The following is a 26,024-nucleotide window of genomic DNA, read 5'->3' as shown; positions in this document are numbered from 1 at the left end:
TCAAATCTGTCACTGTCTGCTATAAAGTCAAGCCTATTTGTTTTTTCGTCATATATCACGCTTCTTTTACTTGTTTTTTGTCATGTATCGGGCTGCGCCCATATACACAGCGTTTTCCAACAGTATTGCGGAACACAGGACATTTTTATGAAGCTGAAGAAAAGGAGAAGGAGTGCAAAATGGGCTAAAAAAAAAGAGAAAGAAAGCTCAGAAAAAAAAAAAAATCACCACACGACGTCATTTCATTTTCTTTTTCATTTGTTTGGAATCAAGAAGAAAGACATGAGAACGAATTACGAATATGATACCTGCCTGTACTTGGAGGGGGGGGGGGGGGATGGAAAGGTGGATGAAGCTGTATTGCCCTTTTCTTCCCCCCTGGATGTGGATGTAGATGTATGTGTATATATATAGTATACGAGTCAAAGATACCCAGATTGATGGAGGTTCCCGCTTGAATATTAAACCAAAAAAAGATGTTAAAAAAAACTACAAAAATACATTTATACTCCAATTTATTTAACCCGAACCCCATTCGCGTCATCATCCATGTCCTGTCATATCAGCTATGCAATGCTATAACGAGTCGATCGTGCAAAAAAAAAAGGTTCCCGAAATGGGGGAAGACGCCGAGTTTTATCCTAGAACATGTGTTCCAAAATACCATGCTCCGCATAATTAAACCATCTGAGCCAAACCTCGTTAGAAATTCCTTCGCGTCTGTCGACGAGGTAACCTGCTCGCCTCGCCGTCAAACTCGAAGCCGCCGATTTTGGTCTTGGGTCCCTGGCTCATGGCGGGCGCCTTGACATCCTCGCCGAGCATCCTGCTCATGATCTTGGCGCGGTGCTGCTGGGCCCCGGGGTCCTGGTATTGGATCTGCGTCGACGCTGGTTCTTGTTCCTGCTGCTCCTGGTCCTCCGCTGGTCTGCCCAGGGCATCCATGCGCGACTCGGCGCTGCCACTAGATGCTGCTGAGGCGTTGCTGATCGCCCTACCAAAGATACGTTTCCTGGGACGACGTTGCTGCTGTTGCTGCTGGTGCTGCTGTTGTTGTTGCTCATCGTCATGTAAAGTCTCCGCACCTGTCCCCGACCCCTTTGACTCGATGAGATTGGTGAGTCTCGAGGATAGGTCTTCCCTCTCTGCCTTCTTTTGTGCCTCCCGTTGAGCTTTGAGTCGAGCGTCTTGATCGTCCTCTGCTGCCATCTCTTGATTGGCTTTCCTGCTTTGAGGGCGGTCTTCTGTAGATGTCTCTTGCCACCCAAGGCTTTCTCCCTGCTGAGTTTCATTGTCGTCCCTCGACTCCTGCGGATGCTCCTTTGTCTCCTCTGCAGGGCGACCAAGTTCTTCATTCTCCTCATGGGCTCCACTTTCAAGCGCTGTTGGAGCATCGGGTTCGGTTCTCGTTGATACTTCATCGGCGACTTCGGCAGCCTGAGATTCTTCTTCAGTAGCATATCGTGCTTCTACCCCCGAAATAGGAGTCGCGTCCATGCTGTCAGCCACGCTCGTTGTCCTGGCTAACAGGGGCTTCGCTGTTAGCTCTGTAATATGCGACTTGTTCAGCGCATCGGAGGCCTTTTCGGAAGGTTGCGCAGCGACTGTGCCGCCACCAAAACTGTCCATCTGATGAGTTTTGGCCGTCTGGAATTGAAAAGAAGCTGCCGAGTCTTCCTTCGTGTTTGTGTACTTGACAGCTGTTGACTTTGGCCGGTTGCCGTCTTGGAAAGCCGTCGGATCAATTGCTGTAACCGAGGGATGCCTGGATGCCGGCTTCTTCGGCATGTGAGGAATAGGCTCGGAGCGCGTTCGCTGGATTGCTTGTTTTGTTTCCTCCTTATGCTGCCCTCTTGCTCTTGGCTTTGGCTCGAGACGATGGTCTTGCTGCAGTTCGGGAAACATGAAGGCCTTTACAGGTGCGTTGTAGCCAGTTGTTATACTATCCCAGAGCCAATCTGAGCTGACGATGGGGATGTCGTTGTCATAAGCAAACTTGAGTTTTTCTTTGCGTGTCCCCGCGAGAGACTTGCACACCAAGACTGAGGTGACCTCGTTGAGCCTGGCCGCATACTTGGCACCAATTTGCCTGATGGCCTTCTCTACGTGAAGAAGATCGACGCCGGTGAAGCCCGCTGTGCATATGTACAGGTTCTCAAAGCCTCTTATAGGGAACATGGGGAACGGACGGCCCAGAACGTGACTGTTCGGGTCGCAGAGGGCCTTGTTGTGTAGGCACCGCTCAACGAAGAACTCGGTCACGATCTGGATCTGATCAAGGTGGGCCGGGGGCACCTGGAAATGAGTTGAGGGTTGTGATTCCTGAGGAACGATTAGGAACCTGTGAGCCGACCTTGCTACAGCCGCCTCTGTGACCACCTCCCCAAAAGTGTCGAATGTCCTTCCTCCCAGTGAACCTATCGTCTCGGCCAAAATCTTGGACTTCCATGATTCGAACCCAGCCATGAAGAAGTAGCAGCCTGAAAATATGCCTGCTTCGGGGGCAGGCTGGACCATTGCATCGTGGATCCCAGAATCTCGCACCTCGATTCTCTCGCTCCTATCAGGCACAGAGGATTCTGCAGTTGGCTTGCTGCCCAGGATATCTCCCCATAGTGTATCTCGCTGACTGCTGAGTTTCATGCTTGCAGTCTTCCTCAACTTCCTTTGGCCACCCTCGCCGGCGCCGGACCTCGACCGCTTGCCAAGGGACACTCGCCTCGAGCTGGCTCTGTTCCATGCACCCTGGCCCTGTTCTTCGGGGGGAAGAACTGGATCGAAGCACTGCTCGTCAAGGACCATGCCGCGCTCGATTGTTTGGTCAAGCCACGCCAGAGATACAGTGCGGATACCCCAGTTACGGGCGGCTTTGTACTTCTTTCCCTCCGGCTTGTGAACAATCAAATGTGATACTCGTTTCGTCAGGTCGCCCGTGTAAGTGCCACCGTTGGCCTGTATTCGGCTAATGATCAAGTTGCGCTGATCGGCTGCACAAGGTCAGACATGTACTCTTCCCATCTACTTATGTTGAGAACCTACGATCGTCGAACCCGGTCATGCATAGCAGCAAGCTTCCTCTTTTCGTTTGTGCTGGGTTGGTTGCATCGGGGACCTCGCCACAGGTCTCGAGCGGCTTCAGCTGGTGCTCTCGTTCAAGAGCCGGAAAGTCGATATCGGCATCTGCCATCCATAGCTGTCCCAGCGCATCAATCCAAGTGGCATCCATTGCCTTGATATCGGTCCGTTCTTTAGCGACATGGCGGTACTTTGGGGTGTCATAGTCTCCAACAATAAGATGGGTCACGTCGGGTGTGAGGTCGTACTTGTGAACGCCGCCGAGTTCTTCAGTCTTTTTGGCTATCTCTGTCTGGAGGAGGTTTTAGCCCATGCCGACCCAAGGTCTTGTGGTTAAAGTGTCGATGGTGGGAGGGGCAAATGTGCATCACCACTTACTCGCTGATCTGGGGGAATACTCGTGCAGCATACGACGACGCCCTTGAAAGGGTGAGCAGGATCGACGAGTGGCTCGCTCGACTCCCGACTGTTTGAATGCTCCATTCTAAAGCATGTCTTCTGCGGAATCTATGCGGAAGCTGCAGGTGTGACTTTTGAGGTCGGCTTTGTATTGGACTGGCACCTTCGGTTTCCAAGGGCAAACAGGCGCGTCGAGGAAAAAAGTCGCGTCTGCTGCCTGCTCCAATCAATTAAGTGAAGATGCTCAGCAGCGCTATTGGTAGACGTCATGCTTGTGGGGTTCAGGGCACTGAGGCTGCCTAAGAGACGCTCGCACTGCTATGCTTGGGGCTGGGAGCTAGCGAGTCAGCACGCTACAGTGGATAAAAGTGCAAGTTTAGCCACCCAAGACACTGAAAACGGGCGGGAATACAGTGAGCAAGGTCTCGTACGCCTGACGCTGATCGTCACCAGGTCTGAACCAGCTGCAGCCTATTTTCCCCCTAACGTTTAACGCATCCATATCTGTAATCATGTACAAACCTTGAAATGATATGTATGTAGAGAGGGAGTTGGCCTGCAACTGGAAGATGGAAAATATTACAATATCTTCAAAGTACTCAGTAAACCGCTGAACTCGACGCAAATACTTACTGAAATAGAAAGAAGAGTGCAATACAAAGTCGTTGCCCTGCTTCTGCTGTTGAACATTCAACATCTATCTCTCTTCTATCCAAAGGCTATTCAACTTCAAGCATAACATATGGTATGGATGGTAGTGCAATGCATCACAAGCCAACAGTCACCACTGCAACAAAGGGCGGTGATTACTTGGAGGCAAAACATCCAGCATAAATCGAGATCCTGGTGCATCATCTTTGTTGTTCGCTTAAGGTGAGCTTGACCAAACACTCGTCCGATGTATATCTACTGTGCATGGCTTTGGATCAAGTTTCTTGATGTTGCATGAAAGGTAGTTGGGATCAAATGAGTTAAGATGAAGCTGAAGAACGGAAGTAAAGTACTGGATGCAAACCACAACAAGTAGGAAGAGGTGATGATAATATAGACGAAGTTTAAACAATGTGCGAGGAATATGTAGGCTCTTTACTTTATATTTGTTCTAAATCAGGAAGGCGGGGGTAGCCAAGGCATCGCGTCCCGCTTCGTTAGGTAGAGTTGCGGCAGGGACCGGCGCCCTACTTTAGAAGCTACTGCTTCCAGTTGCCGCTGGAGCCTCCCGCCCAACGCGTAGAAAGGCCCTATGCTTCTGTGTAGCCCGGAAGCCTTGTACCCCATCTGAACAAAAAAGAAGACGAAGAGGGGGAAAAAAAAAAGAGAGTAAGCCCCGCCACGGATCGGCCTGTCGCTCTTACCCCACCATCCTGAGATTCAGCCTCGCTCTTCCTGCAGCTCTTCCATCCTGTCCCTCTGCCTTCCTCTCGAATCATCATCACCAACGCCTCGTTTCCCACGACAATCAACCTGTCGTCCGACCTCGCGCCTTAACTGCGCGATTTGGATGTCATTTCCCACCCTCTACGACGAACAATATTCCGATATACCTTCGGCAACCCTCGACATTACCATTCTGTCGCACTGTCACCGACTATCCGAAGACAACGGTTGCGTCACGCGATATTCGACCTTTGCCTACCGACGCCGTAATCCCAATCCTACCGATACGAAGAGTCAAGCGTAACAAATTCAGCCAGAATGCCACCTTCATCAACCTCACAGAAGGCGTTGACGACGCAGTTCGTCCAGTTGACGGGTGCAAGCGACAGAACTGCACAACGGGTACGTTCGAGAGAGGGAGGCATATCCCACCTCCATTATGTTCACCTTTGCCGTCACCCACCACTCTGGCTGCTCTCCCAACGCTACCATCATCGATTCATCGCCTTACCTGACCTCGAGATACGTGGATCATGTCGTTTAATGGCGGAGAAACATCGGTAACCATCGTGCCTTGCAATGTTGTGTTGTGTTGCGTTGTCTGGACGTAGCGATTGACTGGGCACCAATGCGAATGCATCCTTGGCGAGGGAGGGGCAGCCGGGAGAGGACGACGAATAAATGGGCACCTAGATGTTGATCGGAATGCTGACTATGAGCCTTCCAACAGTATCTGAAAAACGCAGGATTCAAAATCGACGAGGCCGTGGATGCGTAAGTACACCTATCCATGCTTGACATGGGCTTTCTTTTTGTCTTGTCCTGCCAATTCGGTTTCGTTTTGGTCTCTCCTCAATCAGCTTGATGCCTCTGCCCGGCCCCGCAGCCTTGCCGCGGACGTTTACCGCCCTTTTAAATGTTTTCCGAAGCATCCATCAATCGGACTGAAAGGTGCGCCGGCCCTTCTCGGGCAATTTGGCTGCAGCCCAGCAAGCATGGGTACGGATGGCATTGGTACCTCACTTGTCGTTCGCTCGGTGTGCGTGAGATGCGCTCAGTGGGGTATTCTGCGGTTACTATCCCCCTCCCTGAACCACTGCTGCTCTAGGTTTGCTGCCGCTACCATGCGCTGCACACGCTGCGCTGCACAATAGCCCGCCGCACCTACGAGGTCACAGTACAATTCCCTTTTGGGACCATATGTTGTCCACACACATCAAGAGAAAGGCCGAATCGACGCCGATGGCCAGTTGCTTCTGAAACATTCAATCTGCACTTGAAATGTCCCTTAAAGCGACGAACTGCCGTGGCAGCCGCCACCCGAGCTTGTTTCGATCAGCCTGCTTTTGTCCTTCCGCCGACCTAATTGGCACCGGCGCGTCACCTCACGGACTAGACCGGCTGCCACCCAGGTGCCACTCATTCACGGCGATCTCGACAACTCGTTGAAAGGGGGTCCCAGTCAAACATACTTGCCCGCCTCTTCCGAACCTCCCACTACGTTTGCATGTTGTCAGACAGCAACCCTGCTCCGTTCTCCAGTTTTGTCGTCCTTCTTAGCCTGACTTCTTTGGGCGACTTGCTTTAACTTATACTGCGTCTGTGAACCACGCAGTTTGTTGAATCACAACTGTCGCTGAAATATTGGTGGCTGCACGAAGATGGGTTGGAAGGGGGTGAAAAGCGCATTGCCCTCCAAGGGCATGAGCCTGTTTTCATCAAAACGAAAGGCATCTAAGAATGATTTCGTTTTGCAGGAGAAGAACCAGTCTGGGTATTCCACTCACCCGCCATACCTGTCCTGTGCAAAGTTGCCAGTTGATCCTTCTTATGGCTCTGGCGAGTCAAATGCTATTTTACTCTGCCCATTGCAGGCAGCGTCTATACTTCATTGTCTAACGGAGCATTGGGCTGATTTATTGTCACCAGTTACTTTTCCGGCGGCAACAGCGGTGCCACCACTCCCACAACGTCAGCACTTGAGGGCACGCTGAGCCAAATGTTTGACAAACTTCGGGGTATGTTTCATGTGGCTGTTTGCACATCGAAAAAAACTGACCAGGCCTAGATGATTCGAGGGATGAGAAGGACGCACTTGGCGTCGAGTCGACAATGGCATACCTCCAAGATCTCGGCGTTGACATCGAGAATGCCGAGATGCTTGTAGTGGCGGAGCTTCTTCAGTCGCCGTCTATCGGAGCGATCACGAGAAAAGGTTATGTCGATGGTTGGAAGTCCACTGGGTATGAGCACCCTTACGAAACGTGCAAGACCGACTTTTATCTGACAACAATACAGTACTCCTGCAGCCAGCCAAGCGCACGCCTCGCATATCAAATCGCTGGTTAGCAACCTCGCATCTGATCCTGCCTACTTCAAAAAGGTATATCGGTACACTTTTGTTGCCAGCAAGGAAGAAAACCAGAAAGCGGTCGCCCTCGACGTGGCAAAGGTGTACTGGAGCGTCTTGTTTTCACCCCCGGGTTGGCAATGGAAGACCAAGTCCCAGGACTGGCTCCAGCTGTGGACGTCATTCTTGGATGAGAAGTGGACTCGCTCCGTCAACCGCGATATGTGGAACATGACTCTTGAGTTTGCTACCAAGACGATGTCCGACGAGACGTTGTCATTCTGGAACGAAGATGGAGCGTGGCCCAGCGTAATTGATGATTTTGTGGCATGGTGCAAAGAAAAAGGAGTCGGTAAGGCCGAGTCGATGGACCCTGACGCCTAGAAGCCACAAAGGGTCCTGAGACCGAGAAGAGCCAAACGAAAGAGGGGACATAATGATTATTAGAGGGCTCCTACGATTGGTACGCTCTCGCTGACAGGTCGGAGAGTGCATCACCGCATATTCATACCCGATACATAAGACTGGCTGTCCGTTGGCGTTGGAAGCTGCTCAACTTGGGAGCGGGCTGCATCGGATTGGAGCCAGGCATCATAACCAGTGTATGAACTTCCAGCATTAGCCTGCATGCAGATATGAGCCATGAATTTCAGATTGTTAACCACCGTGGCCGGACCTGCGCGAGGATGAAGAGAGTGTTTTTTTTTAATCAGTGACAGGACGTCTTGGTGCTTGGAGAACCTCTCGGTCTATTGTATCAGTGGCGTACCACGTAGTTGTACACTCCGAGCTGTCGTCGGCTTTATACATGTGCAGTCAAACAACCCCGGCGCCGGCCCCGGGACCTTAATATCATACATCCTCCGTTTTGGTTTGTTTCCCGTGTCCCTATCCGCCACGGCGCGGAAACCACCCGCTGCGTATCCGTCGAGTCTTTTTTTCTTTTGGCTTCTTTCCAATGAAAAGAAACCGTACACTATTTGCCTCTTTTGTCGCATCAATCGTCTACCGGTCCCACTTGACATCGCCAAAGCGCGCCGCAGTCTCGAGCTTGCCGTCGCCGAGCTTGACGTGGGCGGAACGGATGACACGGGGGTCGAGGTTGATGGTGCTGCGCATGTCGGCGTGTGTGGCCGAGGAGGCGTCGTAGCGCATGACGAAGTAGTGGCCGCTCTTGTGCTTCATCTGAGCCTTGGAGATGGGGCGGGGGAGCGCGAAGACGCCCCAGTTGGAGATGCCGCGGATGACGCCGCCATTACGGAGGATGATTTGGCCGGCGGTGAGGGCGATTCTGCGATGCGAGGTTAGGAAACGTGCGTCTCACGGGCTGTGTTGAGGGTTGATAGGATGGTTTCGAAATCATCGTGGTTTTCGGGGGAGAGGGGGGGGGGGAGAGGGAGCGCGTACTCTTTCACCTCGGCGAGGTTGCCCGGTCGCACCTGATTCAATTGTTAGCTATTATGTGGTTGTATAATGCGACGGTAAGCAGGTAAGGAGACTCACAATTCCTATGAGTTCGTACAACATCTTGTTACCGACATTGACGCTCTACTACGTATGATTCGAGGTTCTGTAGCTGGATGGAGCTTGCGATCGCCAAATTATTTCGGCATGGGCCTGCGCCACAGCAATGGATTTTTCCGAGCTATGGCTGTGCAGAGATATGGGTCCTCTAAAAAGCTTCAGCCACGACTGTGTGGCGCGTGATAGGGGGCGGTCATTCGCACTGTCCCCGCGATCAGTTGCACCAATCCAGGTGATGATATTGTCATCCAGACGTTTGTGTAATGTCACTGGTCCTTGGGTCACTTTTGATCAAGAGGAAGGTTATTATTTTTTTACACGGCCATTGTTTTCGGGCCACTATAATGTTACATGTTTATTTTACATATGCAGCCAATTGATATTGCAATGTCTTTCAAAAAAAGACATAAATCAAAAACGTGACCTTTAAATTTGCTGCTTGCTTGTTGCCCGCCATAGTCGCCACGGCAGCTTCCAGCTCGACTTGACGGTAAAGGGGTTGAAGTTTGTCTCCTCCAGACTTTTGAGGTACTCTTGCGCAGGTACCGCTTCCAGTAGCACTCCAAAGCCGCGCCTAATGTCCCGCTGCACATCGTCCTCTTCCTCGTAGACGTGCTCTGCCTCGCCCTCGTGCTCGAACTCGTGACCGGCACTCTGGCCTGCTTGAAGGTTCTTGAGCATCTCGCGCGCCGTGATGAGATGGTCGTTCGCTCTTGTTGCCACCTTGAACACAGCATCCTGAAAACCCTCCGCTTCAGGGCCATATCTGAAGACATCCTCCTCGCGCAGGTTGACCTCTGTCATAACGTCAAGAGGGAGCAGCAAAACCGGGTCGCGGGGGCGCGCAGGCTCAGTTCCGGCAGGTGTGGTTATCTGCTGCTGCTGCGGAGCCGCTAGCACCGGGATACCACGTATTGTCGCTACAATGCCGCACGCTTTGCCAATATGGCTTGCCAGGTGATCAACCTGCATTGAGCGCAACGGCATCGCTGCCAGTGTGGCATACATCAAAGTCGAATATGTGTTTTCCGCATATTCCTCCAGTGCGGCCAGCGACGTGAACGGGCGGTTGTCCATGTACTTCTCCCTCGTCTTAATCAAACGTTGCGCCCAGAACCGCATGGAGCTCGCAGTGCTGCTGCCGGAAGACCGGGCGCGCAAGTCCTGCAGGGCCTGGTGGAGAAGAACGCAGATGGGTTCCGCAGGCGGGTTCCCAGAAAATGTTTTGTCGATGGACTCGCGCCAGAATTGCATGCGCAGCTGGCCAATGGCCGGGTTCGAGACGACTTCGGGTAGGCGGGAGAGTTCGAGATTGAGGTTTCGGAGGGCGAGGTATGCGTCTTGAGCGCGCGGAGAGAGGAGACGACTAATCAGGTGGGCATCGTAATGGCTATGTCTACGGATTTTGTTAACAACTAACCAGCTTATATATTGCAGAATATGAGTTGCGTATACTTACTGGAGCTGCGACTGGCAGTACGTCCTCGCCTTGGACACGTCTGCATCCGTGACAATACCCCTACTTCCCCTCGGGGGAGTCTGTACTAGCCTTCTCAGGCCATGGCCGACGATGCGTGGTCGATTCATTCAGGATAATGCGCTGGTGTAATGCGCCATGTCGGGGCTGTTTCCAGTCGTTCTGAAAATCGCAGCTTGAAGCCTGTGGATCTTCTCTTTTTAGCTCCGTGACGGACAAAATCCCCGAGTCGAACTTTTTTTATCCAATTATGACGTCTTATGGCTTTAATGAGTTTACATAAGTAACACGCAGTCACATGACAGCCCGACGCGGCAAGTCGCGCTGACTTATCGCCTCGCGTCTCCAGTTCTCTCTAGCATGGGTTACTTTTTTGTCGCCTACTCAGTGCAAGTGGCACCTTCCACGACGTCCGGGATTGTGCATCGTCCCATGGCAGTATACTGACCTCGCCATGGATTATACAGGGTCCCCAGAGCCTCCTGCTAAGAGGAGACGCTTCTTCGCCTCAGATGACGATGCACAGAGTCACCTCTCCAGCCCAGCATTACCGACCCCGCCAACACACACGAAGCAGCGGTTCTTTCAGGATGTTGACGACGAGACGACACATATCAAAAGCGAAGATGCAGAGGCACCTTCGTCTCCCACAAAGTCCCGCGGCCCACTGGTTGAACAACCCCTCGAAGAAGCCTCGAACCGCTCTGCCCCTCTATCAGAGCTGCAAAGCGACGAAGCCGCCATGACTTTCGACCAGGAGACTTTTGAAAGCTTCATTGGTGATAAAGTTGCGGCGGATGTGCTGGAAGTGATTCGTGAGAATTGCGGTGATAATTTGGAGCGTGCCGTGAATATGTATTTCGACGGAACATGGAAGAACTTCAAGAAGAAGAAGCCGTCAGCGCTTGGCGCCTTCGCTCGCCCTCCTCCAGCTTCTACGACCACTCCATCAACGCGGGACGTTCCAATGGAAGATCCACCGAAACCTCGACGCACGATGCCCGAATCCCGATACATTGGCGCTCTTGGTGTTGAGGGCTGGGCTACCCGTAGCGGTCCAAATCTCCTCAAGCACGGCGACGTCGTCAAGATTGACAGACAGAAGATTCAACCACCGAAATCTACTAGGCTCACGAAGTTTGGTGTGACGAACGTGACTCCTCGCGGAGGATCTGCTGCTGCAAGGCGGGTAGATGTGCTTGTACGATTTACGAACAGTAGCGGGACTGAGATCGGAAGACTGGCAAAGGATACGGCTGACTGGGTGTCGACCCTGATGGACCAAAATATCTGCAGGTTTGAGGGTACATGTGTGTACGCCCCTGAACGATTAAGGACGAATGATACAGTTTTCATCCAGCTCAAATGCTATTTACTGGCATCGGCGTTCCACAGTCCCGGGTTCAAGATCGCGGACAACAGAGCGGCTGGGTTTTTCGAGGAGAAAGAGTCTACAGAGGAAAAAGAACTTCGCCTTCGACAGGTCGCTTTGGTGAAGCTCCTGCGGGAAATTAACCTTGATCCGACACGAGCCAACTCCGCTGCATCGAAGAATCATAGGCAGGGCCTGCTACAAGTGGCGGAGATGGATGAAAAGAAGGAGAAGGACTCCTCCAAAGTAAACGCCAGGGAGCGGGGTTCGTCTCCCCCTTCCGACGAGCAGGAAGATGGCGAAGAACTGGAACAAGACCAACTCGACGCGCTGTATCGAAAAGCTCAGTCGTTTGACTTCAACACGCCTGAGGCGGAGCCTGCTGATTCCTTTGCCATGAACCTCCGGCCATACCAGAAGCAAGCTCTGCATTGGATGGTGACGAAGGAGAAAGATCTGAAAAGCAATAGAGAACCTAGTATGCATCCCTTGTGGGAAGAGTATGCATGGCCACTCAAAGATACAGATGATAAGGAGCTTCCGCAGGTTAAGGATCAAGAACACTTTTATGTGAATCCTTACTCGGGTGATTTGTCACTTGAGTTTCCGGTTCAGGAGCAAAACTGCCTGGGTGGTATCCTAGCAGACGAAATGGGTCTCGGCAAGACGATTCAAATGCTCAGTCTGGTTCATACCCACCGTTCCGAGGTCGCACAACGCGCCAAGGCGACAGCTGGGCTGCCCATGTCTGTTAACGAGCTTCCGCGCCTCGCCTCAAACTCATCAAACGTGCTCTCGGCGCCGTGTACCACGCTTGTTGTGGCACCCATGTCGCTGCTGGCACAGTGGCAAAGTGAAGCGGAGAAGGCCTCGAAAGAGGGCACTCTCAAGGCGATGGTCTACTATGGTAACGAGAAAGCCAGCAACCTTCAGGCTATGTGCTGCGAGGCGAGTGCTGCGTCTGCACCTGATGTGCTCATCACCAGTTACGGTGTAGTCTTGTCTGAGTTCAACCAAGTCGCCGCCAAAAAGGGAGACAAGTCCAATCATCATGGGCTATTCTCGCTGAACTTCTTCCGTGTCATTCTAGATGAGGCTCACCATATCAAAAACCGACAATCAAAGACTGCCAAGGCCTGCTACGAGATATCCGCCGAGCACCGTTGGGCATTGACGGGAACGCCGATTGTGAACAAGCTGGAGGACCTCTTTAGCCTTGTTCGTTTCCTCAGAGTCGAGCCCTGGAATAACTTTTCCTTCTGGAAAACCTTCATCACTGTACCGTTTGAGTCCAAGGACTTCATGCGTGCACTGGATGTTGTGCAAACAGTGCTCGAGCCGCTGGTACTCAGGCGTACGAAGGACATGAAGACGCCTGACGGTGAACCACTTGTGCCGCTCCCCCCGAAACAGATCGAAATTGTCGATGTTGAACTGAGCGAGACGGAAAGAGAGATCTACGACTATATTTTTACACGCGCAAAGCAATCATTCAGGGAAAATGTTGAAGCAGGAACCGTTATGAAGGCCTTCACTAGCATCTTTGCCAACATTTTGCGCCTTCGGCAGTCATGTTGCCACCCCGTTCTGGTGAAAAACAAAGAGCTAGTCGCGGATGAGGCTGAGGCTGGTGCGGCAGCGGACATGGCAGCCGGTCTTGCAGATGACATGGATCTCGGCTCCCTCATCGAGCAGTTTTCGGTCACAGTTTCTGAATCAGAATCCAACCCTAACGCATTCGGCGCACACATCCTCGGTCAGATCCGTGATGAGGCTGCCAATGAATGCCCCATCTGCTCAGAAGAGCCCATGATCGACCAGACGGTTACCGGGTGTTGGCACTCTGCATGCAAGAAGTGCCTCTTGGATTACATGAAGCACCAAACAGATCGTCATAAGGTACCAACATGTCCTAACTGCCGCGCAGAGATAAACTACCGCGATCTGTTTGAAGTTGTCCGTCACGACGACGACCCAGATATGTTTCAAAAGTCAAAAATCAGCCTGCAGCGCCTTGGCGTCAACAACTCGTCTTCCAAGGTCGTCGCCCTGATTAAGGCGCTGCGTGAGTTAAGGAAGGAGCAGCCACGTGTAAAATCTGTTGTGTTTAGCCAGTTCACGTCGTTCCTGACGCTAATTGAGCCGGCGTTGGAGCGGGCTAACATCAAATTCCTGCGACTTGACGGTAGCATGGCGCAAAAGGCACGCGCCGCAGTGCTGACTGAGTTTCAGGACTCCAAGACGTTTACTGTCTTGCTCATCAGCCTTCGTGCTGGTGGTGTGGGTTTGAATTTGACATCGGCGAAGAGGGTGTACATGATGGACCCGTGGTGGAGTTTTGCTGTTGAGGCGCAGGCTATCGATCGTGTGCACCGCATGGGGCAGGATGAGGAAGTGAAGGTTTATCGATTTATCGTGAAGGAGAGTGTGGAGGAGAGGATGCTCCGGGTGCAGGAGCGAAAGAAGTTCATGTGAGTTCCGCCATGCCTTGGTGGCTGTGCCGATGCTAACTTTTCTAGTGCGACTTCTTTGGGCATGATGAGTGATGAAGAGAAGAAGCTTCAACGTATCGAGGATATCAAGGAGCTCCTCAGCTAAACGAGCAGTTATGGCTAATGCTCATGGCTGGTATGTACATGTAAAATATCCTGGGAAAGATGACCCAGGGCGACATGAAAAGTATTTGAAGAAGACATAGCCTATGTATCCCGTCAGTATTAATAAAGACGGTAAGATACGGCATCAAAGATGAAAAGAACCAGACTCTATTCTCAGCTGCAAAGTTCATTGTGTAGAGCAATTAGGAAGTCCTGGCACTTGAGTAAACCAGCAACAACAAAGACTCAGATCCAAGGTCTTGAAAGACTGCTGCTAAAACTGTGAGTCCTCCGCTTCAAACAAACAAACAAGAATAAGAAGAAAAGAGCCTTGTTGTTTGCCTTCATCGCCTTGCCGCAAACGTGGTCGGCGCCAAATTGGAACAAGACTCAACTCACCTTCCCAACCAACATTGACCCTACCACATCACCGTTTCCCGCCTCAAACCGGGATGCACTCACCAGCCATTTCTTAAATACGACTAATTCGCACGCGACACTCCGGCACGATCCAAAGCACTGGTATCCAACCCGCTTTCCCCCGGTCGGGTTCAACTTGTAGCTCACCCGTCGTCGACACAGTGACCCAAAAACGGCATCACGCAGTAAAAAAAGCAGTACCACGCCGAAATAGCAGCAGACGCAGGTCATTTAAACACAAGAAACCAACCCAGGACTGCGCCTGATTTCTGCCTATTTAATACCAGAAACTCAAAGAGGAAAGACAAGGGGGATCGAGTGACTCCTCGCGACTCGGCTGTCTCACCCGCGCTACTCACGCACCCAGTGAATCACATGAGAGGCACCACCGCAAGTAGAGGCCGCCATCACCGCATGACCTAAACCCGACGACGGACACGGCGCCACTGAAAGGAGCTAAATACTACCGCGAGTCTCGCTCAAGTCGCGAAAATCGCGGCAAGAAAAATAATTGAAGAGAAGAAAAAAAGAAAAAAAAAATATCGAAGGCCTCAAATCGAAATTTTCTTCAAGCAACCCCAGACTAAATCCATCAAAAGTCGCAAACACACCACTCGTATACTCCCGATGCGTCAACGGCCATGGACGTATTATTACGAACATTAGCACGCCGCAAGACGTCCTCACCGACCCGCGGCGGCGGCGGCGGGGACCACAATCAATCTCGGCGGGACGAGAATAACGGCGGGGGACACAACCGGCAGTTTGAGCTTGTTCTCGAAGTGCTCGCGCGAGGACTGGTGGAGTATGCCGTACGGAAGTACATGCCCAACCATAACAACGACAGGGATGGGCACAAGGGACATCACGACAATCGGCTAGGAACAAGAAGTCATCCGGACGAAGACCAGAGACCCAGGGGCGGCGTTCCTAACTCGGACATGGAGATGTGGGAGCACCTGGGAAAGAGCATTCTGGCGAAAGCGATTGAGAAGTTCGGGAAAGGGGGCGAAGATAAGGAGGAAGTACGCGGGGATGTGAGAGCCAAGGGTCTTGAGGGGACAAGAGAGATGGAGGGGAGAAGCGGCAGTCGTGATCGGTACACGAACTCGCGTGGGCGCTCTCATAATCGAGCCGAAGACCATGGCGAAGAGCACGGGAGACGGAGACGGAGTCGTGACGGTTATAGACGCAGGTCAAGGGAGGATTATCGCCGCGATGGCTCGAGGGAGCACTCGCGGCATCATCGGGATGAGCGTCAGGGACGACGAAGACATACGGACTACGCCCCTCTCAAAGCTGAGCTGGAGGCGCTCTCGAATGCCATCATTTCTCTAAACGCAAGACAGCCTGGACATCCCAACTGCGAGTTCTACGACGCGTTTGTGGAGAGGTCTGGGAAGGTGCAAGACTCCATCGGGGCTGTCCTTGTACAGGTTCGGAGAAGAGAGGACAGGAGGGAGGAGCGTAGAGGTCGTCGGAGAGGTTGAGTGTTTGACTACGACGTTTTTACTTTTTTCATTTTTTCCTTGAGAATTTCACCGTTGGGGAGAGATACGATACCCATTCTTACGGCGGTTTCTTTGCGGTTTTTCGGCAGTTTAGGAGTTTGGCGACGTAGTGGGCTGAGATTCACCCTTTTTTTTTTTTCTTTTTTTTTCTTTGTCTCCCCCCCCCCCCCCCGGGGTTGTCAGAGGCACGCAAGTTTGTAGGATAGAATAGATAGTCCTTCCCGTCGTGTTCTGCTGCGGCACGCACGTCACGGATTAGGGGATAGAGTCAGCAATGACGATGTTGTATCATATGAGCAGATTTGACTGGGTACCGAGTGTATGGAATATGTGCGACGTGATGCTGCAGATTCCGGCGGTTTGGAGACGGATGCCATCTGAGGCGTTTGCCGGTACGGTGAAACAAACTCAGGGTCAGAAAGCTTCATGATGGGTGATTGCGAGTTTCGGTGCAGAAACCTTACGTGAGAGAACGTATTTGCTTGTTGGTTTGCCATTGACCTGCGGCAAACAAGAATGCAGATGTAGATGAATTGACTTTAGACTTAAGGCAGGCCATTAACATCCACTTCCAAAATCTTCAAATCAGAATCTCTGAAAACAGCCCAAAGAGCAAAAGAAATATGCCTGTAAAAGTTCGACTGCTCAGTTGATCAACGACATATGATCACGACATGGCGCCGATTCCCCCCATGCACGTCGATGCCCCAGGAACTCGGCTGCACCGTCTTTACCATCGCGATGCAGAACAGGGTCGGATAGCGGGTATGCTTGTCGGATGTCTCCTGGCAGCTATTTTGGCCCTCGGCATCATGTACTTTTGCTTCAACTGCGCCTTCTCACCCAAGAAACAGCTCAAAAAGACAGGCCAACATGAGCACGCGCATAAGTCACATACGCACCACCATGCACATCCCCAGAAAAGTTGTCATGGTGTCCATGCCCTCCCTGCCCAGGTTCCTCATACACACAAATGGATACATCACCATCACAGACGTTCTCATCAACACCACCAACAAAAACACCAAAAGCCTCGTTCGAAACACCCAGCGAAAAAGAAACGGAAGTCCACGCACCGTAAAACTCGCTCGACCAAACCCCGTGGGACGACTGTAAGATTCTTGCCGATGCCACTGATGGAGGTTCCCATGGCCCCAGCGGCAGCTGCCGGCGTTGGCATGGGCATAGGTATGGGCATGGGTATTCCCGATGACGACTTCATCGACTACGGGCCGGCACCTGAGAACCAAGACCTAGGCTTGGAGATGGGCTGGGGCGTGGACCCCGGATTCCGGCTGGAGCAATTTGCGGATGCCGATGATCCCGACGGCGAAGAGGAAATAACTTGCAATCAGTGCTGCTATTCGTTTTGGGATGCTTTGTGCGGTATTGAGCCCGCGAGTCGGGATTTGAGGAGGGAGGTTACGAATGACGGATATCCACCCCTGGATGATGAAGAGATGGCGGCCGACTGATGGTGTCAATGTCGGGTCTGTGGTACGTTGCCCATCTTTTGATATTGGAAGCAGCCGAGTTCGTATCGGGTGCTTGGGAAAAAGTGTCCTTTCTCATTATCTATATTCAAGGGCTGGATATGATGTTTGGATGTAAAGAAATCAAATGCAAAAGACATTCAATTAGCGCAATGAGAAGTAATGTAAAATTCGACCGTACATGGCTGTTTTCATCTGGCGCCTGGGGTCGCCGTTACTCTCCGTCCATAACTCCCGCTCAAAGCAAATTCCGGGGCCCAAATTAATAACCTAACCTACATCACGTCAGTGTACAAAGAGAATGGGCACCTGAGCAATGTCAGTGTAAGTAACCCTGTGTCGGCCGGGTTGACAAACATGAGCAGACTTTTATGACTGCGTGCGCCAAACTTCAACCGTAGGAATCAAAAACGATTTGTGCTATTCCTTATCCGCTGGTGCAGCAGCAGGAGGAGGCGGAGTCGGAGGATTCGCCGGAGGGTCGGCGGGAGGTGGGGGCCCGGACGGAGGTGGCCCCGGCGGGCCGTCCGTGGCTGAGCTTTTGGAACTTCGCGAACTAACAGACTTATGGTATATGTGACGGCGACTTCGACGGCGGCGGCGGCTGATCCTGTTGAGGGGTGCCCGATAGAAGTAGAGAAAGGCGCACGCGCCGAGGATGAAGATGAGAATGGCGACTCCGACAGTTACGCCGACCGTGACGTTCGTAGTGTTCCCTCCTGAGATGCCGACCTGTCTCTTCGTAAGAGGGGTCGAGGGGTCCAATTCCATAAATTTTGTCCAACCTACAACCGAAATTGCCCGCCGCTCAGCCTCAGACCCGGAGGCTCGGGCTCGGGGAAGTGGGATATACATCCAAGATGAGGGGGTGGGGTGATGGGTGTTGGGCAGGGATGAATGCTGAAAGACGAAAAAGGATTATAATACACCAGGGTAATTACCAAGTTACAAAGTATGGACACCAAAAGTGTAGAAAAAGAACATGATGGAACATGACGAGTGCAGAAAAGCAAACAAAAGGCGTTCTGCATGATGCTCGTCGAGGACTCGTGAGGCATATTTAACTTTTGAGTCTTGCCTCCAGGGGGCGAGCCCAGGAGCATGGATGGGTGACAGGCGAGCCCATTGGCATCTCGCCTGAGTTGATGAGCATTCCGTGATGGACCTGAGAGGATGGAAATGGGGAGGGCGTATGCAAGAGTGGCACCGCGCAGCGAATGCGGAGGTTGGAGGAGTGTAAGAGTATGTATCCGCGTCCAAACAAGAGCGAGGTGCAGCTGGGCACAAGCAGGCTGGACACGATTATGCGTGCCGTCTGCGGCAGGCAGACCAATGGGCTGGCCTCAGGCGTGGCAATGGTCCCCTCATGCAGCAGTTCCCGCACTCGTCGGGCCGCCCACAGCCCAAGCTTGGGGTCGTGTTAGTGGTGTAGTGAGGGGAAAAGGTCGGCCAGTCACGTCAGGTGAGGCTATCGAGCTGCAATAGACTGATGCCTTGGGGTTGACTGCAGATAATTGATTTAGCAAAGTCCCGTAAGATCGCCTCGCGAACAACTAGTTGCCGCCTAAGAATCATTTGTGTGGTAATGAGGATGATAACTGAGGAATCGCAGAGTTGTTAGCAACCAAGGCTTGAACCGTCATACTTCGTTGGGCATCAAGACGACCAAGGGTTTAGTGGGCAACCCATGGCTATGGTGAGCTTGGGATCTGACACGTCGGAGACGCCCAGATCGGTTCGAAGCTTCTATTATGGATCGGTGGAGAATTCTCATCCATGGACTTGGAAGCGGTGACGGGTAAAGCTGACATGGGGTAGAGAAAAAGTAAGGTTGAGGGGCACGAGAAAGCTCAGAATGAAGTTGAAGTTGAAGCCAACACCCCCACTGTAGTAAGGTGACTAAGCGATGAACTGCCTGAGTTCAGCAGCCATCGCCCCTCCCTGGAAAGGAAGCACCGGCACCCTTTCGTTATGCATAGACCATTTTTTCGACTGTGTCCTCATCATTTAAAAAGCTGATGGGGCTACCATTCAGGGTACCCTCTCGGATTTCCGTTCTTGAAGGGCTCTTTTGCCGAACAGGCAGGGCGAGGCCGCTGCTGCCTCCCTAGCCAGTCGGCCTACACCATAAGGTATCGATCGCATGCAGTTGTAATCTGCAGGCCTTGCCTCCCAGCCTATTGGGCACCAATGTCACGACAGTGCTTCTTCTTCTTACAGTATCGCCAAATCGAGAGGGCCAAAGCAAGTGCCATGTGTCTTCCGTTCATACATGTATAATGACTTGCAGCTTAGGGCTTTATCGGGTTGCTGATTGCTTTCTGAGCTGTACCGCGACAATGGAACACTACTTTTTCATTTCCATGCAAGGCGTGATTTTGCGTGCGGCTTTGATGTTCTGTCGATGCTCACATTTATTTTTGTCTTCGTAATTACTGACGTATTATCCTCAGAGTCGAGTCAAAGAAACATAATTACTAATCATGAAAGATAGATGATGTCTTCTGAATGCTAACAGGGCACTCCCAATGCTCTCGCAAGTTTCCTCGTTTCCTCAACAATTTGAATATGTGTTATCTGAGGATTCCATATCTTCCCCTACAATATTCATTCTCTTGAGCCAAGATTTTTCATCCGTGGGCGACAGGTATCAAATCATAATACGCCCCGTACTCCTCACAGGTGGTTGAGCTACCTGTTGCGAGATTTCTGCCATCAAAATAGAACGATGGCATTGATGAGTGCGCTACGGTGGTGAGTCTGGGCGATGCTTAAGATGCATCAGGCCGCCAGCACGTAATAATTGAGACGATGATGATGGCTTCATGTCTCTGAACGTTTTGAGCCTGTCATATAATGAAATACACACACGATAGTTTGTATTAAAACGGTGCAAGTTCACAATCTGTCGTGAACTGAGCCGCCGCAAAATTTGCCCAAGAAGCCGCCAGCCAAACGCGAGCAAACATGATTGAGAATTCAACAAATGGGGTGGCTCCTCTCGTAAGAGGATGGAGGAGGCACCCAAGCATTGCTCTGCCGGTCCCTCTCCGGTCCAGGGAGACGAAATAGGGTATAAGCATGATAGTAATCAACACATAGCTATGTGCTATAGCAGTGGGATAGTTGGGGACAGTGTCTGCTCGAGGGAACATGCGGAAACTCGTCGACGTAGGAAGTCCAAGCATCCAGAAGAGGATGCTTTCGGTCCAGAAAAGAGGCATAGCAATGATGCCAAGAATGATGTGGAGGACTCGTAAAACATATTCGATGTTTTCATCCGCTTCATAGGCTGCGGCAAGGTGTGGGGGAGAACATGCAAGAGTCAAGTTGAGGGAAGGAAGCATGAAAGCCATCTTGAAAGAAAAAAAAAAGGGAAAAAAAGCCTGGTTGGGAAGAATATGCGAGATTCGAGCTGATGGAAGGAAGTAATAAAGCCATATATTGAAAGAAAAAAAAAAGAAGAGAAGAAGAACCAAATCATTTTAACTTGTATTTTCTGTCTTTTTCCAACTTGCATGGTAGCCCCACAATCACACATTCGGCCAGCCGCGGACACAATAAACCTAGTTAGGAGTAAGTTGATGTAATTTACTGCCGCTTTGGTACTTGAGTACCTGTCTGGGCATTTGCCCGGATAGCAAATCCGCTTTAGAAAAACCCGGATGAGTACTTGGCCGGAAGCTTTCTAGCTTACAAGCCGCTATGCTATGCTGGTTGATTTTTTGAGCCTCAACAGTAATAGAAAGTAAAACACCAGGCGTCTGCATCAACCTGCTTGATTTTCAAAAGACCCAGTTCCTCTCACCTGGATGACTAGTGAATACTCCTCTTTCTGGTTTCCACCAGCAACCATTGTTACCTTGTTTTGAGTGAATTCTTGAGATATTCCAGGCAGATACCCTTCCGTTGAAAGGATGGCCCCTTGACCTGCCATTTCAGTTCTGTCGTGCCCTTATCGATCAACAAAAATGCTCTGCATACCAGATAAGTTCCAAAGAATGTCCGAAACATGGCTCACAATCAGTGAAAAGTTCTACCAGAAACCATCTCATCCAGGGAGACCAACGCCCCTTTTTCATTACTAGACAATAAACTTTTAAAAACGATTGGCAACCTATTGATGAAATGGCTGTTGGACGAAGGAAGTTGTCCCTTAGGTCATACAGACAGAGGTATATCAGACCGAGACACGAATTGAAAACCGTTGCGGGGGATAATGAAAAGAAAGATGCTCACCGAGTGAGTGAGGCTATGCTAAATCACAGGATCAATTCTTTTAATTGAGAAGGAGGCTAGTTGAACCATTTGCTGCTTTGCCTGTCGGTTGTTGTTGCTCTGGTGGTCGTGATGGTCTCTCAAGCCGTGGAGGAATAGGAGTTCAAAAAGATCAGGATGATTTATTTGTCTGTCTGACTTACGCAAAGACAAGATATCTACGTTATTAGAGTTCAATTACAAGCAGGAGACAGTTGGTTGATGTGCTAGCCTTTAGTCGAATAATTGTTTCTTGTGAGTTCGAGATATCGATATTAATGAGTCTTGTTTCTGTGAGTCACCAAACAGGTTCCTGTTGCACATGCGTATACTTACATTTTGTAATCATATATCCACCTTATATGTTATGTTATGCTCTATAATCTAAAAGCAAAATAGAAAATACATGTTTCTACATGCCTGTAATGCTTCTAACCGGTTGGATTTGTTTAGGACCAGTCGCCATCATCGACAATTCTTTCACCACGCTCGGCGTACGCCAACAGCTCACTGACCGTCCAAGGCTTGAAAGTATGACCAGGCGGCGTGTTTGTGTTCTGAAATACCTTGCCGTCAAGAATGTGCGCGGCACACTCGTCATACATGTCGTAGGCATATTGCTCAGGATTATGCTCAGAAACCCATCTATCGACCTGCTTTAGGATGGACGAGGGTTTTTTGGCTGCAGCATCCCAGTCAGTATTATGGAAATTCTCCCTGTTCTTGAATCCCATCTTCTGAGTACAAGTCACACGCTCAAATCTGCGTAGGAGATTAGCATACAGGATAGACGTAGACGCCACACTTGATGAGTAGAACTTTGAGCTCACCTGAGTTTGTTCTGGATTCTTAAAGCAAGGGGTGCATTTTCCTTTCCACTTTTGTGAAGCAGAGCTGCGAGGGAGAGCGAGTCTTCAATTGCCATAGTCGCACCGCTCGCTGAGGTGGGAAGAAAGGTGTGGGCTGAATCACCGATTTGCACAACCCTGGCCTTTGGAGAAACCCATCTCTCCCTGGGGTTGCGCCACATGAGCTTAAAGTCGACCACACCGTCTTTGGGGGTCATCTTAATGACCTCTTGCAACCACGGTGCCCACCCCTCAACATAAGGAAGGGCGTCTAGAGGGTTTGCAGGCTTGGCCCAATCCTCCTCGGCAGTTCCATCATCCTAACGAAAATTTCAAGGTTAGCTAAAACTAACAATCGTGGACATGTCTATGCAAAGGCCACTAGCGTACCTTGTGCGTCAGCATCCAAATCATGTCCTTCGATGTTATGCCCAGAACGATGTGAGATCCGGGACCAAAGTACAAGCGGCTGACGCAATCAATACCGCCAATTGCCTCCGCAATCAATGGGTTCTCCAGTGCCAACTTCACCGGGTACGTGCTCCGAAACAAGGCGAATCCGGAACTAATGGGCTGCTCCTTGGTGCCAGCTATCAGCCGCCAGGATCTCGAGCCGATGCCATCTGCGGCGACAGCAATATCTGCCGTGATCCGTTCTCCGCTTTCAAGTTCAACGCCGGCCTCTGTTTCAGTCTCGAAATAATCTACAGCTCTGGCGCCATAACGGATGGGAATGCCGATATGCTGAACGTACTGGTGCAGCAACCGGTGGAACTCGGATCGGCTCATGCCCAGGCCCTCGCCCAACTTGCCAATGAGGGTGTCGTCGAACTTGTACGCACTATATTCCCTGGGAAATGGTGTCTTGTAGCAAGCTTCGAGGAACCCAGGCCATTGTTTCATAGAGTGCAGAACAGAGTCCCCGATACCAATGATATCACCTGTAGAATGTTAAAACTCATATAAACTTTAAGCCGATGGATGGATACTTGTAACTGACCATAGTCATCAAAATGAGGTCGTCGATCGATGATGCGAACATCATGACCCTTCCGGTGTCCCTCAATAGCAAAGCTAAGCCCGGCAATACCACCGCCCACTATCAGAATAGACAATCCTGATGAAGGTTGTCTTTTAATAGACTCTGTGTTTGAGAAAACATTTGGGACTGATCCCATATTGACTCTGTGATTGATAGATGTTAAAAGAAAGAAGACCGATTGTCATGAGTGTAGCGGCCAGAAGATAGAGTAGTTGTTTTGAGCCTTTCGTAGGAGAAAGCGAACTTATATTGGGTAAAAAAGCAGCTGCTTCGTGAACATGTCTCTTGGGTACGGTGAACTCGGGCATGTTACGATGCCGAACTTGCCTGGATAGATGGGACGGCGCGTAAGGGCGGCCGCATATCATGGTCACCATCGGGGTCCGCAGACAGGCTCCCCGCCCGGGCAACAAAACGGATGGCACAGTGGACCTGCGGCCAACACCAAGAAAATCCAACCAATCTTGTTACTCGGGTGGTTCCTAAGCCCCGGAAGATCAGCGGAGCCACTTTGACTCGAACAGTCAGGTTCGTGGCGATGCGAAACAATCATATAACAGCTAAGTGAGTCAAGGATTGGAGGTATTGAACCTACCACGCACGTGCCAGGCTCTTACCTCGATTCTCGAGACCACCTAAACAGTCAAAGAGAGGTTTGTTCTCCTATCGCTGTGTAATGAAAGAGCCCTTGCTTCTCAATGTTAATCAGGTGGTAGGCACGAACGCATTAGGCCAATATTGTTACTCTAGGAATTGTTCCACTCCTGTCTGCCGTTTTACTCATGCAGGAACCTGTTACATCGCGTAGATAAATCTCCAAACGTCGTGGTATGATGGAAAAGTTGATCGGCCCCCTAGTTGCGGGCTTTGATCCCTTAGGTTGAACTTGGCATTTGACTGGCTCCTAAAGAGCATGGGGACAAGCAATATACTCGCCTCACCATATAAGTATGGAGCTAGGTGTCGGATATTACTTAGTAAGCGGCAAACATCAAAACGTTCCCCCCGAGTTTGCATAGGAGAAAACCTGCCAAGTCGACTATCCACTAATATGTGCAATGACAACATTAATATTATCAAAATCTACTGTGGAACCTTAGTTGACCAAGGTTGCAACAATATGTACAGGTCTTTGCTGTGCTTTAGGTACTAAGTGCAGTAGTAGTAGCAGCTGTGAGATGAATCTCTGGTGTCTTTTGCCGACATGAGTGTCCAACAAAGTTTTTTTTTTTTTTCCCAAATGAGAAATAGTCCTGGCTCAGCCGAGACATCGCCATCCAAGCTAATCATTGAGATTTGTCCTTCTTCGAGAGCGTCTTCTTTCTCTGCTTGATCATGTAGGTGTACATTGTGTAAGATCCTAAACGTATCATTAGCTGTAAGCTGCTAAGGGTCCAATGCCAATGGAGACCTACCGGGGATATACAAGCACAAGCAGAAATAGAAGATTGACGGGATTATGGTACTGATTTGGCTGCCCGGCTCGATGGCTCTGTACAGAAGCCACCATTCAGACGCAATGCCAATTGGATAAAGGGGGTAAAAGAGTGTGTATCTGCTCGACATCATTGATGAGTCTCTGTCGTTTTCCCAAACATTCAATTCGGTCCACTAACCTTAGCCAAACGAGGGCGCTGGAGGCCTTTCCATGTAGGTTCAACGTGAGATAGGCATAGCGGACGGTATCAGCCGTAGACCATGCCAAAACTAGCGCCAGATACGCATTTGACGACGCTGTGCTCTCTGGGAAGCTGAACCACACCATCCAGACGATGATGGTGCGCGCAACAACTTGGAGTGCGGTTGTGCCCACGGGGGACTTCACAAGGCCTGCGTTTTTTCCATTCTTGTTAGAAAATGTCTCATTCAACTTTGTTGCGACCAGCTATGCCATGATCCAGCTTCAGTAAGCACTCACCAACCGCCGCATGCACGACTTCAATCAATGTAAGCGTCTGGACCCATCGCGCCCGTGGCTCTGTCGCTTGGAAGACCTCGAATTTGCCCTTGGACGCGTTTGTCACAGCGGTGATGAAAATGGATGCCCACAAGCCAGCGAAGAGGGTGTTGTACAGTGTAAGGTATATGACTCGCAAGCCCTGTGGGCGAGGCGCCAACGCACCATCCACTGTTGATTTATCTGCAGCCATCTTTGCTTGTCTGGCAGTTGTAAAACCCTGAATTAATCAGAATCCAAGATGAATCAAAATTAATTCTGTCAAGAGCCAAGAGGCACCACCGCTGACTAAAGCTAGCTCCACTGCGGATGTGCCTCGGCACAT

The 26,024-nt window shown here is 50.8% G+C and overlaps 10 protein-coding genes across 10 annotated transcripts; 4 read left to right on the top strand and 6 right to left on the bottom strand.

The window, feature by feature from the left end:
• Positions 1–702: 702 nt before the first annotated feature.
• Positions 703–3,558, bottom strand: CTRU02_214209 (brct domain-containing protein; the record flags this gene model as incomplete). The annotated part of the gene is made up of 3 exons (XM_036729526.1): positions 703–2,987; positions 3,040–3,367; positions 3,454–3,558. 3 exons carry the CDS (start codon positions 3,556–3,558, stop codon positions 703–705), a joined length of 2,718 nt encoding a protein of 905 aa, XP_036578697.1.
• A 2,954-nt stretch (positions 3,559–6,512) lies between these two features.
• On the top strand, positions 6,513–7,585 carry CTRU02_214208 (uncharacterized protein; the record flags this gene model as incomplete). Its single annotated transcript, XM_036729525.1, has 4 exons — positions 6,513–6,625; positions 6,781–6,869; positions 6,920–7,094; positions 7,153–7,585. 4 exons carry the CDS (start codon positions 6,513–6,515, stop codon positions 7,583–7,585), a joined length of 810 nt encoding a protein of 269 aa, XP_036578696.1.
• Positions 7,586–8,206: 621 nt separating this feature from the next.
• Positions 8,207–8,728, bottom strand: CTRU02_214207 (mitochondrial 37S ribosomal protein bS6m; the record flags this gene model as incomplete). The annotated part of the gene is made up of 3 exons (XM_036729524.1): positions 8,207–8,492; positions 8,609–8,640; positions 8,705–8,728. 3 exons carry the CDS (start codon positions 8,726–8,728, stop codon positions 8,207–8,209), a joined length of 342 nt encoding a protein of 113 aa, XP_036578695.1.
• A 423-nt stretch (positions 8,729–9,151) lies between these two features.
• On the bottom strand, positions 9,152–10,312 carry CTRU02_214206 (squalene phytoene synthase; the record flags this gene model as incomplete). The annotated part of the gene is made up of 2 exons (XM_036729523.1): positions 9,152–10,121; positions 10,185–10,312. 2 exons carry the CDS (start codon positions 10,310–10,312, stop codon positions 9,152–9,154), a joined length of 1,098 nt encoding a protein of 365 aa, XP_036578694.1.
• A 344-nt stretch (positions 10,313–10,656) lies between these two features.
• CTRU02_214205 (DNA repair protein rad5) lies at positions 10,657–14,172 on the top strand (the record flags this gene model as incomplete). The annotated part of the gene is made up of 2 exons (XM_036729522.1): positions 10,657–14,045; positions 14,094–14,172. The coding sequence occupies 2 exons, from the start codon at positions 10,657–10,659 to the stop codon at positions 14,170–14,172; spliced, it is 3,468 nt and encodes a 1,155-aa protein (XP_036578693.1).
• Positions 14,173–15,232: 1,060 nt separating this feature from the next.
• Positions 15,233–16,081, top strand: CTRU02_214204 (uncharacterized protein; the record flags this gene model as incomplete). Its single annotated transcript, XM_036729521.1, has 1 exon — positions 15,233–16,081. One exon carries the CDS (start codon positions 15,233–15,235, stop codon positions 16,079–16,081), a length of 849 nt encoding a protein of 282 aa, XP_036578692.1.
• A 695-nt stretch (positions 16,082–16,776) lies between these two features.
• Positions 16,777–17,577, top strand: CTRU02_214203 (uncharacterized protein; the record flags this gene model as incomplete). Its single annotated transcript, XM_036729520.1, has 1 exon — positions 16,777–17,577. The coding sequence occupies one exon, from the start codon at positions 16,777–16,779 to the stop codon at positions 17,575–17,577; it is 801 nt and encodes a 266-aa protein (XP_036578691.1).
• Positions 17,578–18,015: 438 nt separating this feature from the next.
• Positions 18,016–18,450, bottom strand: CTRU02_214202 (uncharacterized protein; the record flags this gene model as incomplete). The annotated part of the gene is made up of 1 exon (XM_036729519.1): positions 18,016–18,450. The coding sequence occupies one exon, from the start codon at positions 18,448–18,450 to the stop codon at positions 18,016–18,018; it is 435 nt and encodes a 144-aa protein (XP_036578690.1).
• A 3,851-nt stretch (positions 18,451–22,301) lies between these two features.
• CTRU02_214201 (FAD binding domain protein) lies at positions 22,302–23,878 on the bottom strand (the record flags this gene model as incomplete). Its single annotated transcript, XM_036729518.1, has 4 exons — positions 22,302–22,614; positions 22,683–23,020; positions 23,091–23,641; positions 23,701–23,878. The coding sequence occupies 4 exons, from the start codon at positions 23,876–23,878 to the stop codon at positions 22,302–22,304; spliced, it is 1,380 nt and encodes a 459-aa protein (XP_036578689.1).
• Positions 23,879–25,028: 1,150 nt separating this feature from the next.
• CTRU02_214200 (protein tyrosine phosphatase) lies at positions 25,029–25,892 on the bottom strand (the record flags this gene model as incomplete). Its single annotated transcript, XM_036729517.1, has 4 exons — positions 25,029–25,102; positions 25,158–25,297; positions 25,359–25,572; positions 25,661–25,892. The coding sequence occupies 4 exons, from the start codon at positions 25,890–25,892 to the stop codon at positions 25,029–25,031; spliced, it is 660 nt and encodes a 219-aa protein (XP_036578688.1).
• Between the last annotated feature and the right edge of the window lie 132 nt (positions 25,893–26,024).

Source organism: Colletotrichum truncatum, assembly GCF_014235925.2.
Source record: "Colletotrichum truncatum strain CMES1059 chromosome Unknown Contig_0010, whole genome shotgun sequence".
Taxonomy (NCBI): Eukaryota; Fungi; Ascomycota; class Sordariomycetes; order Glomerellales; family Glomerellaceae; genus Colletotrichum; species Colletotrichum truncatum.
Note: the sequence above shows the minus strand (reverse complement) of the source record. Positions and strands in the feature narration are given on the sequence as shown.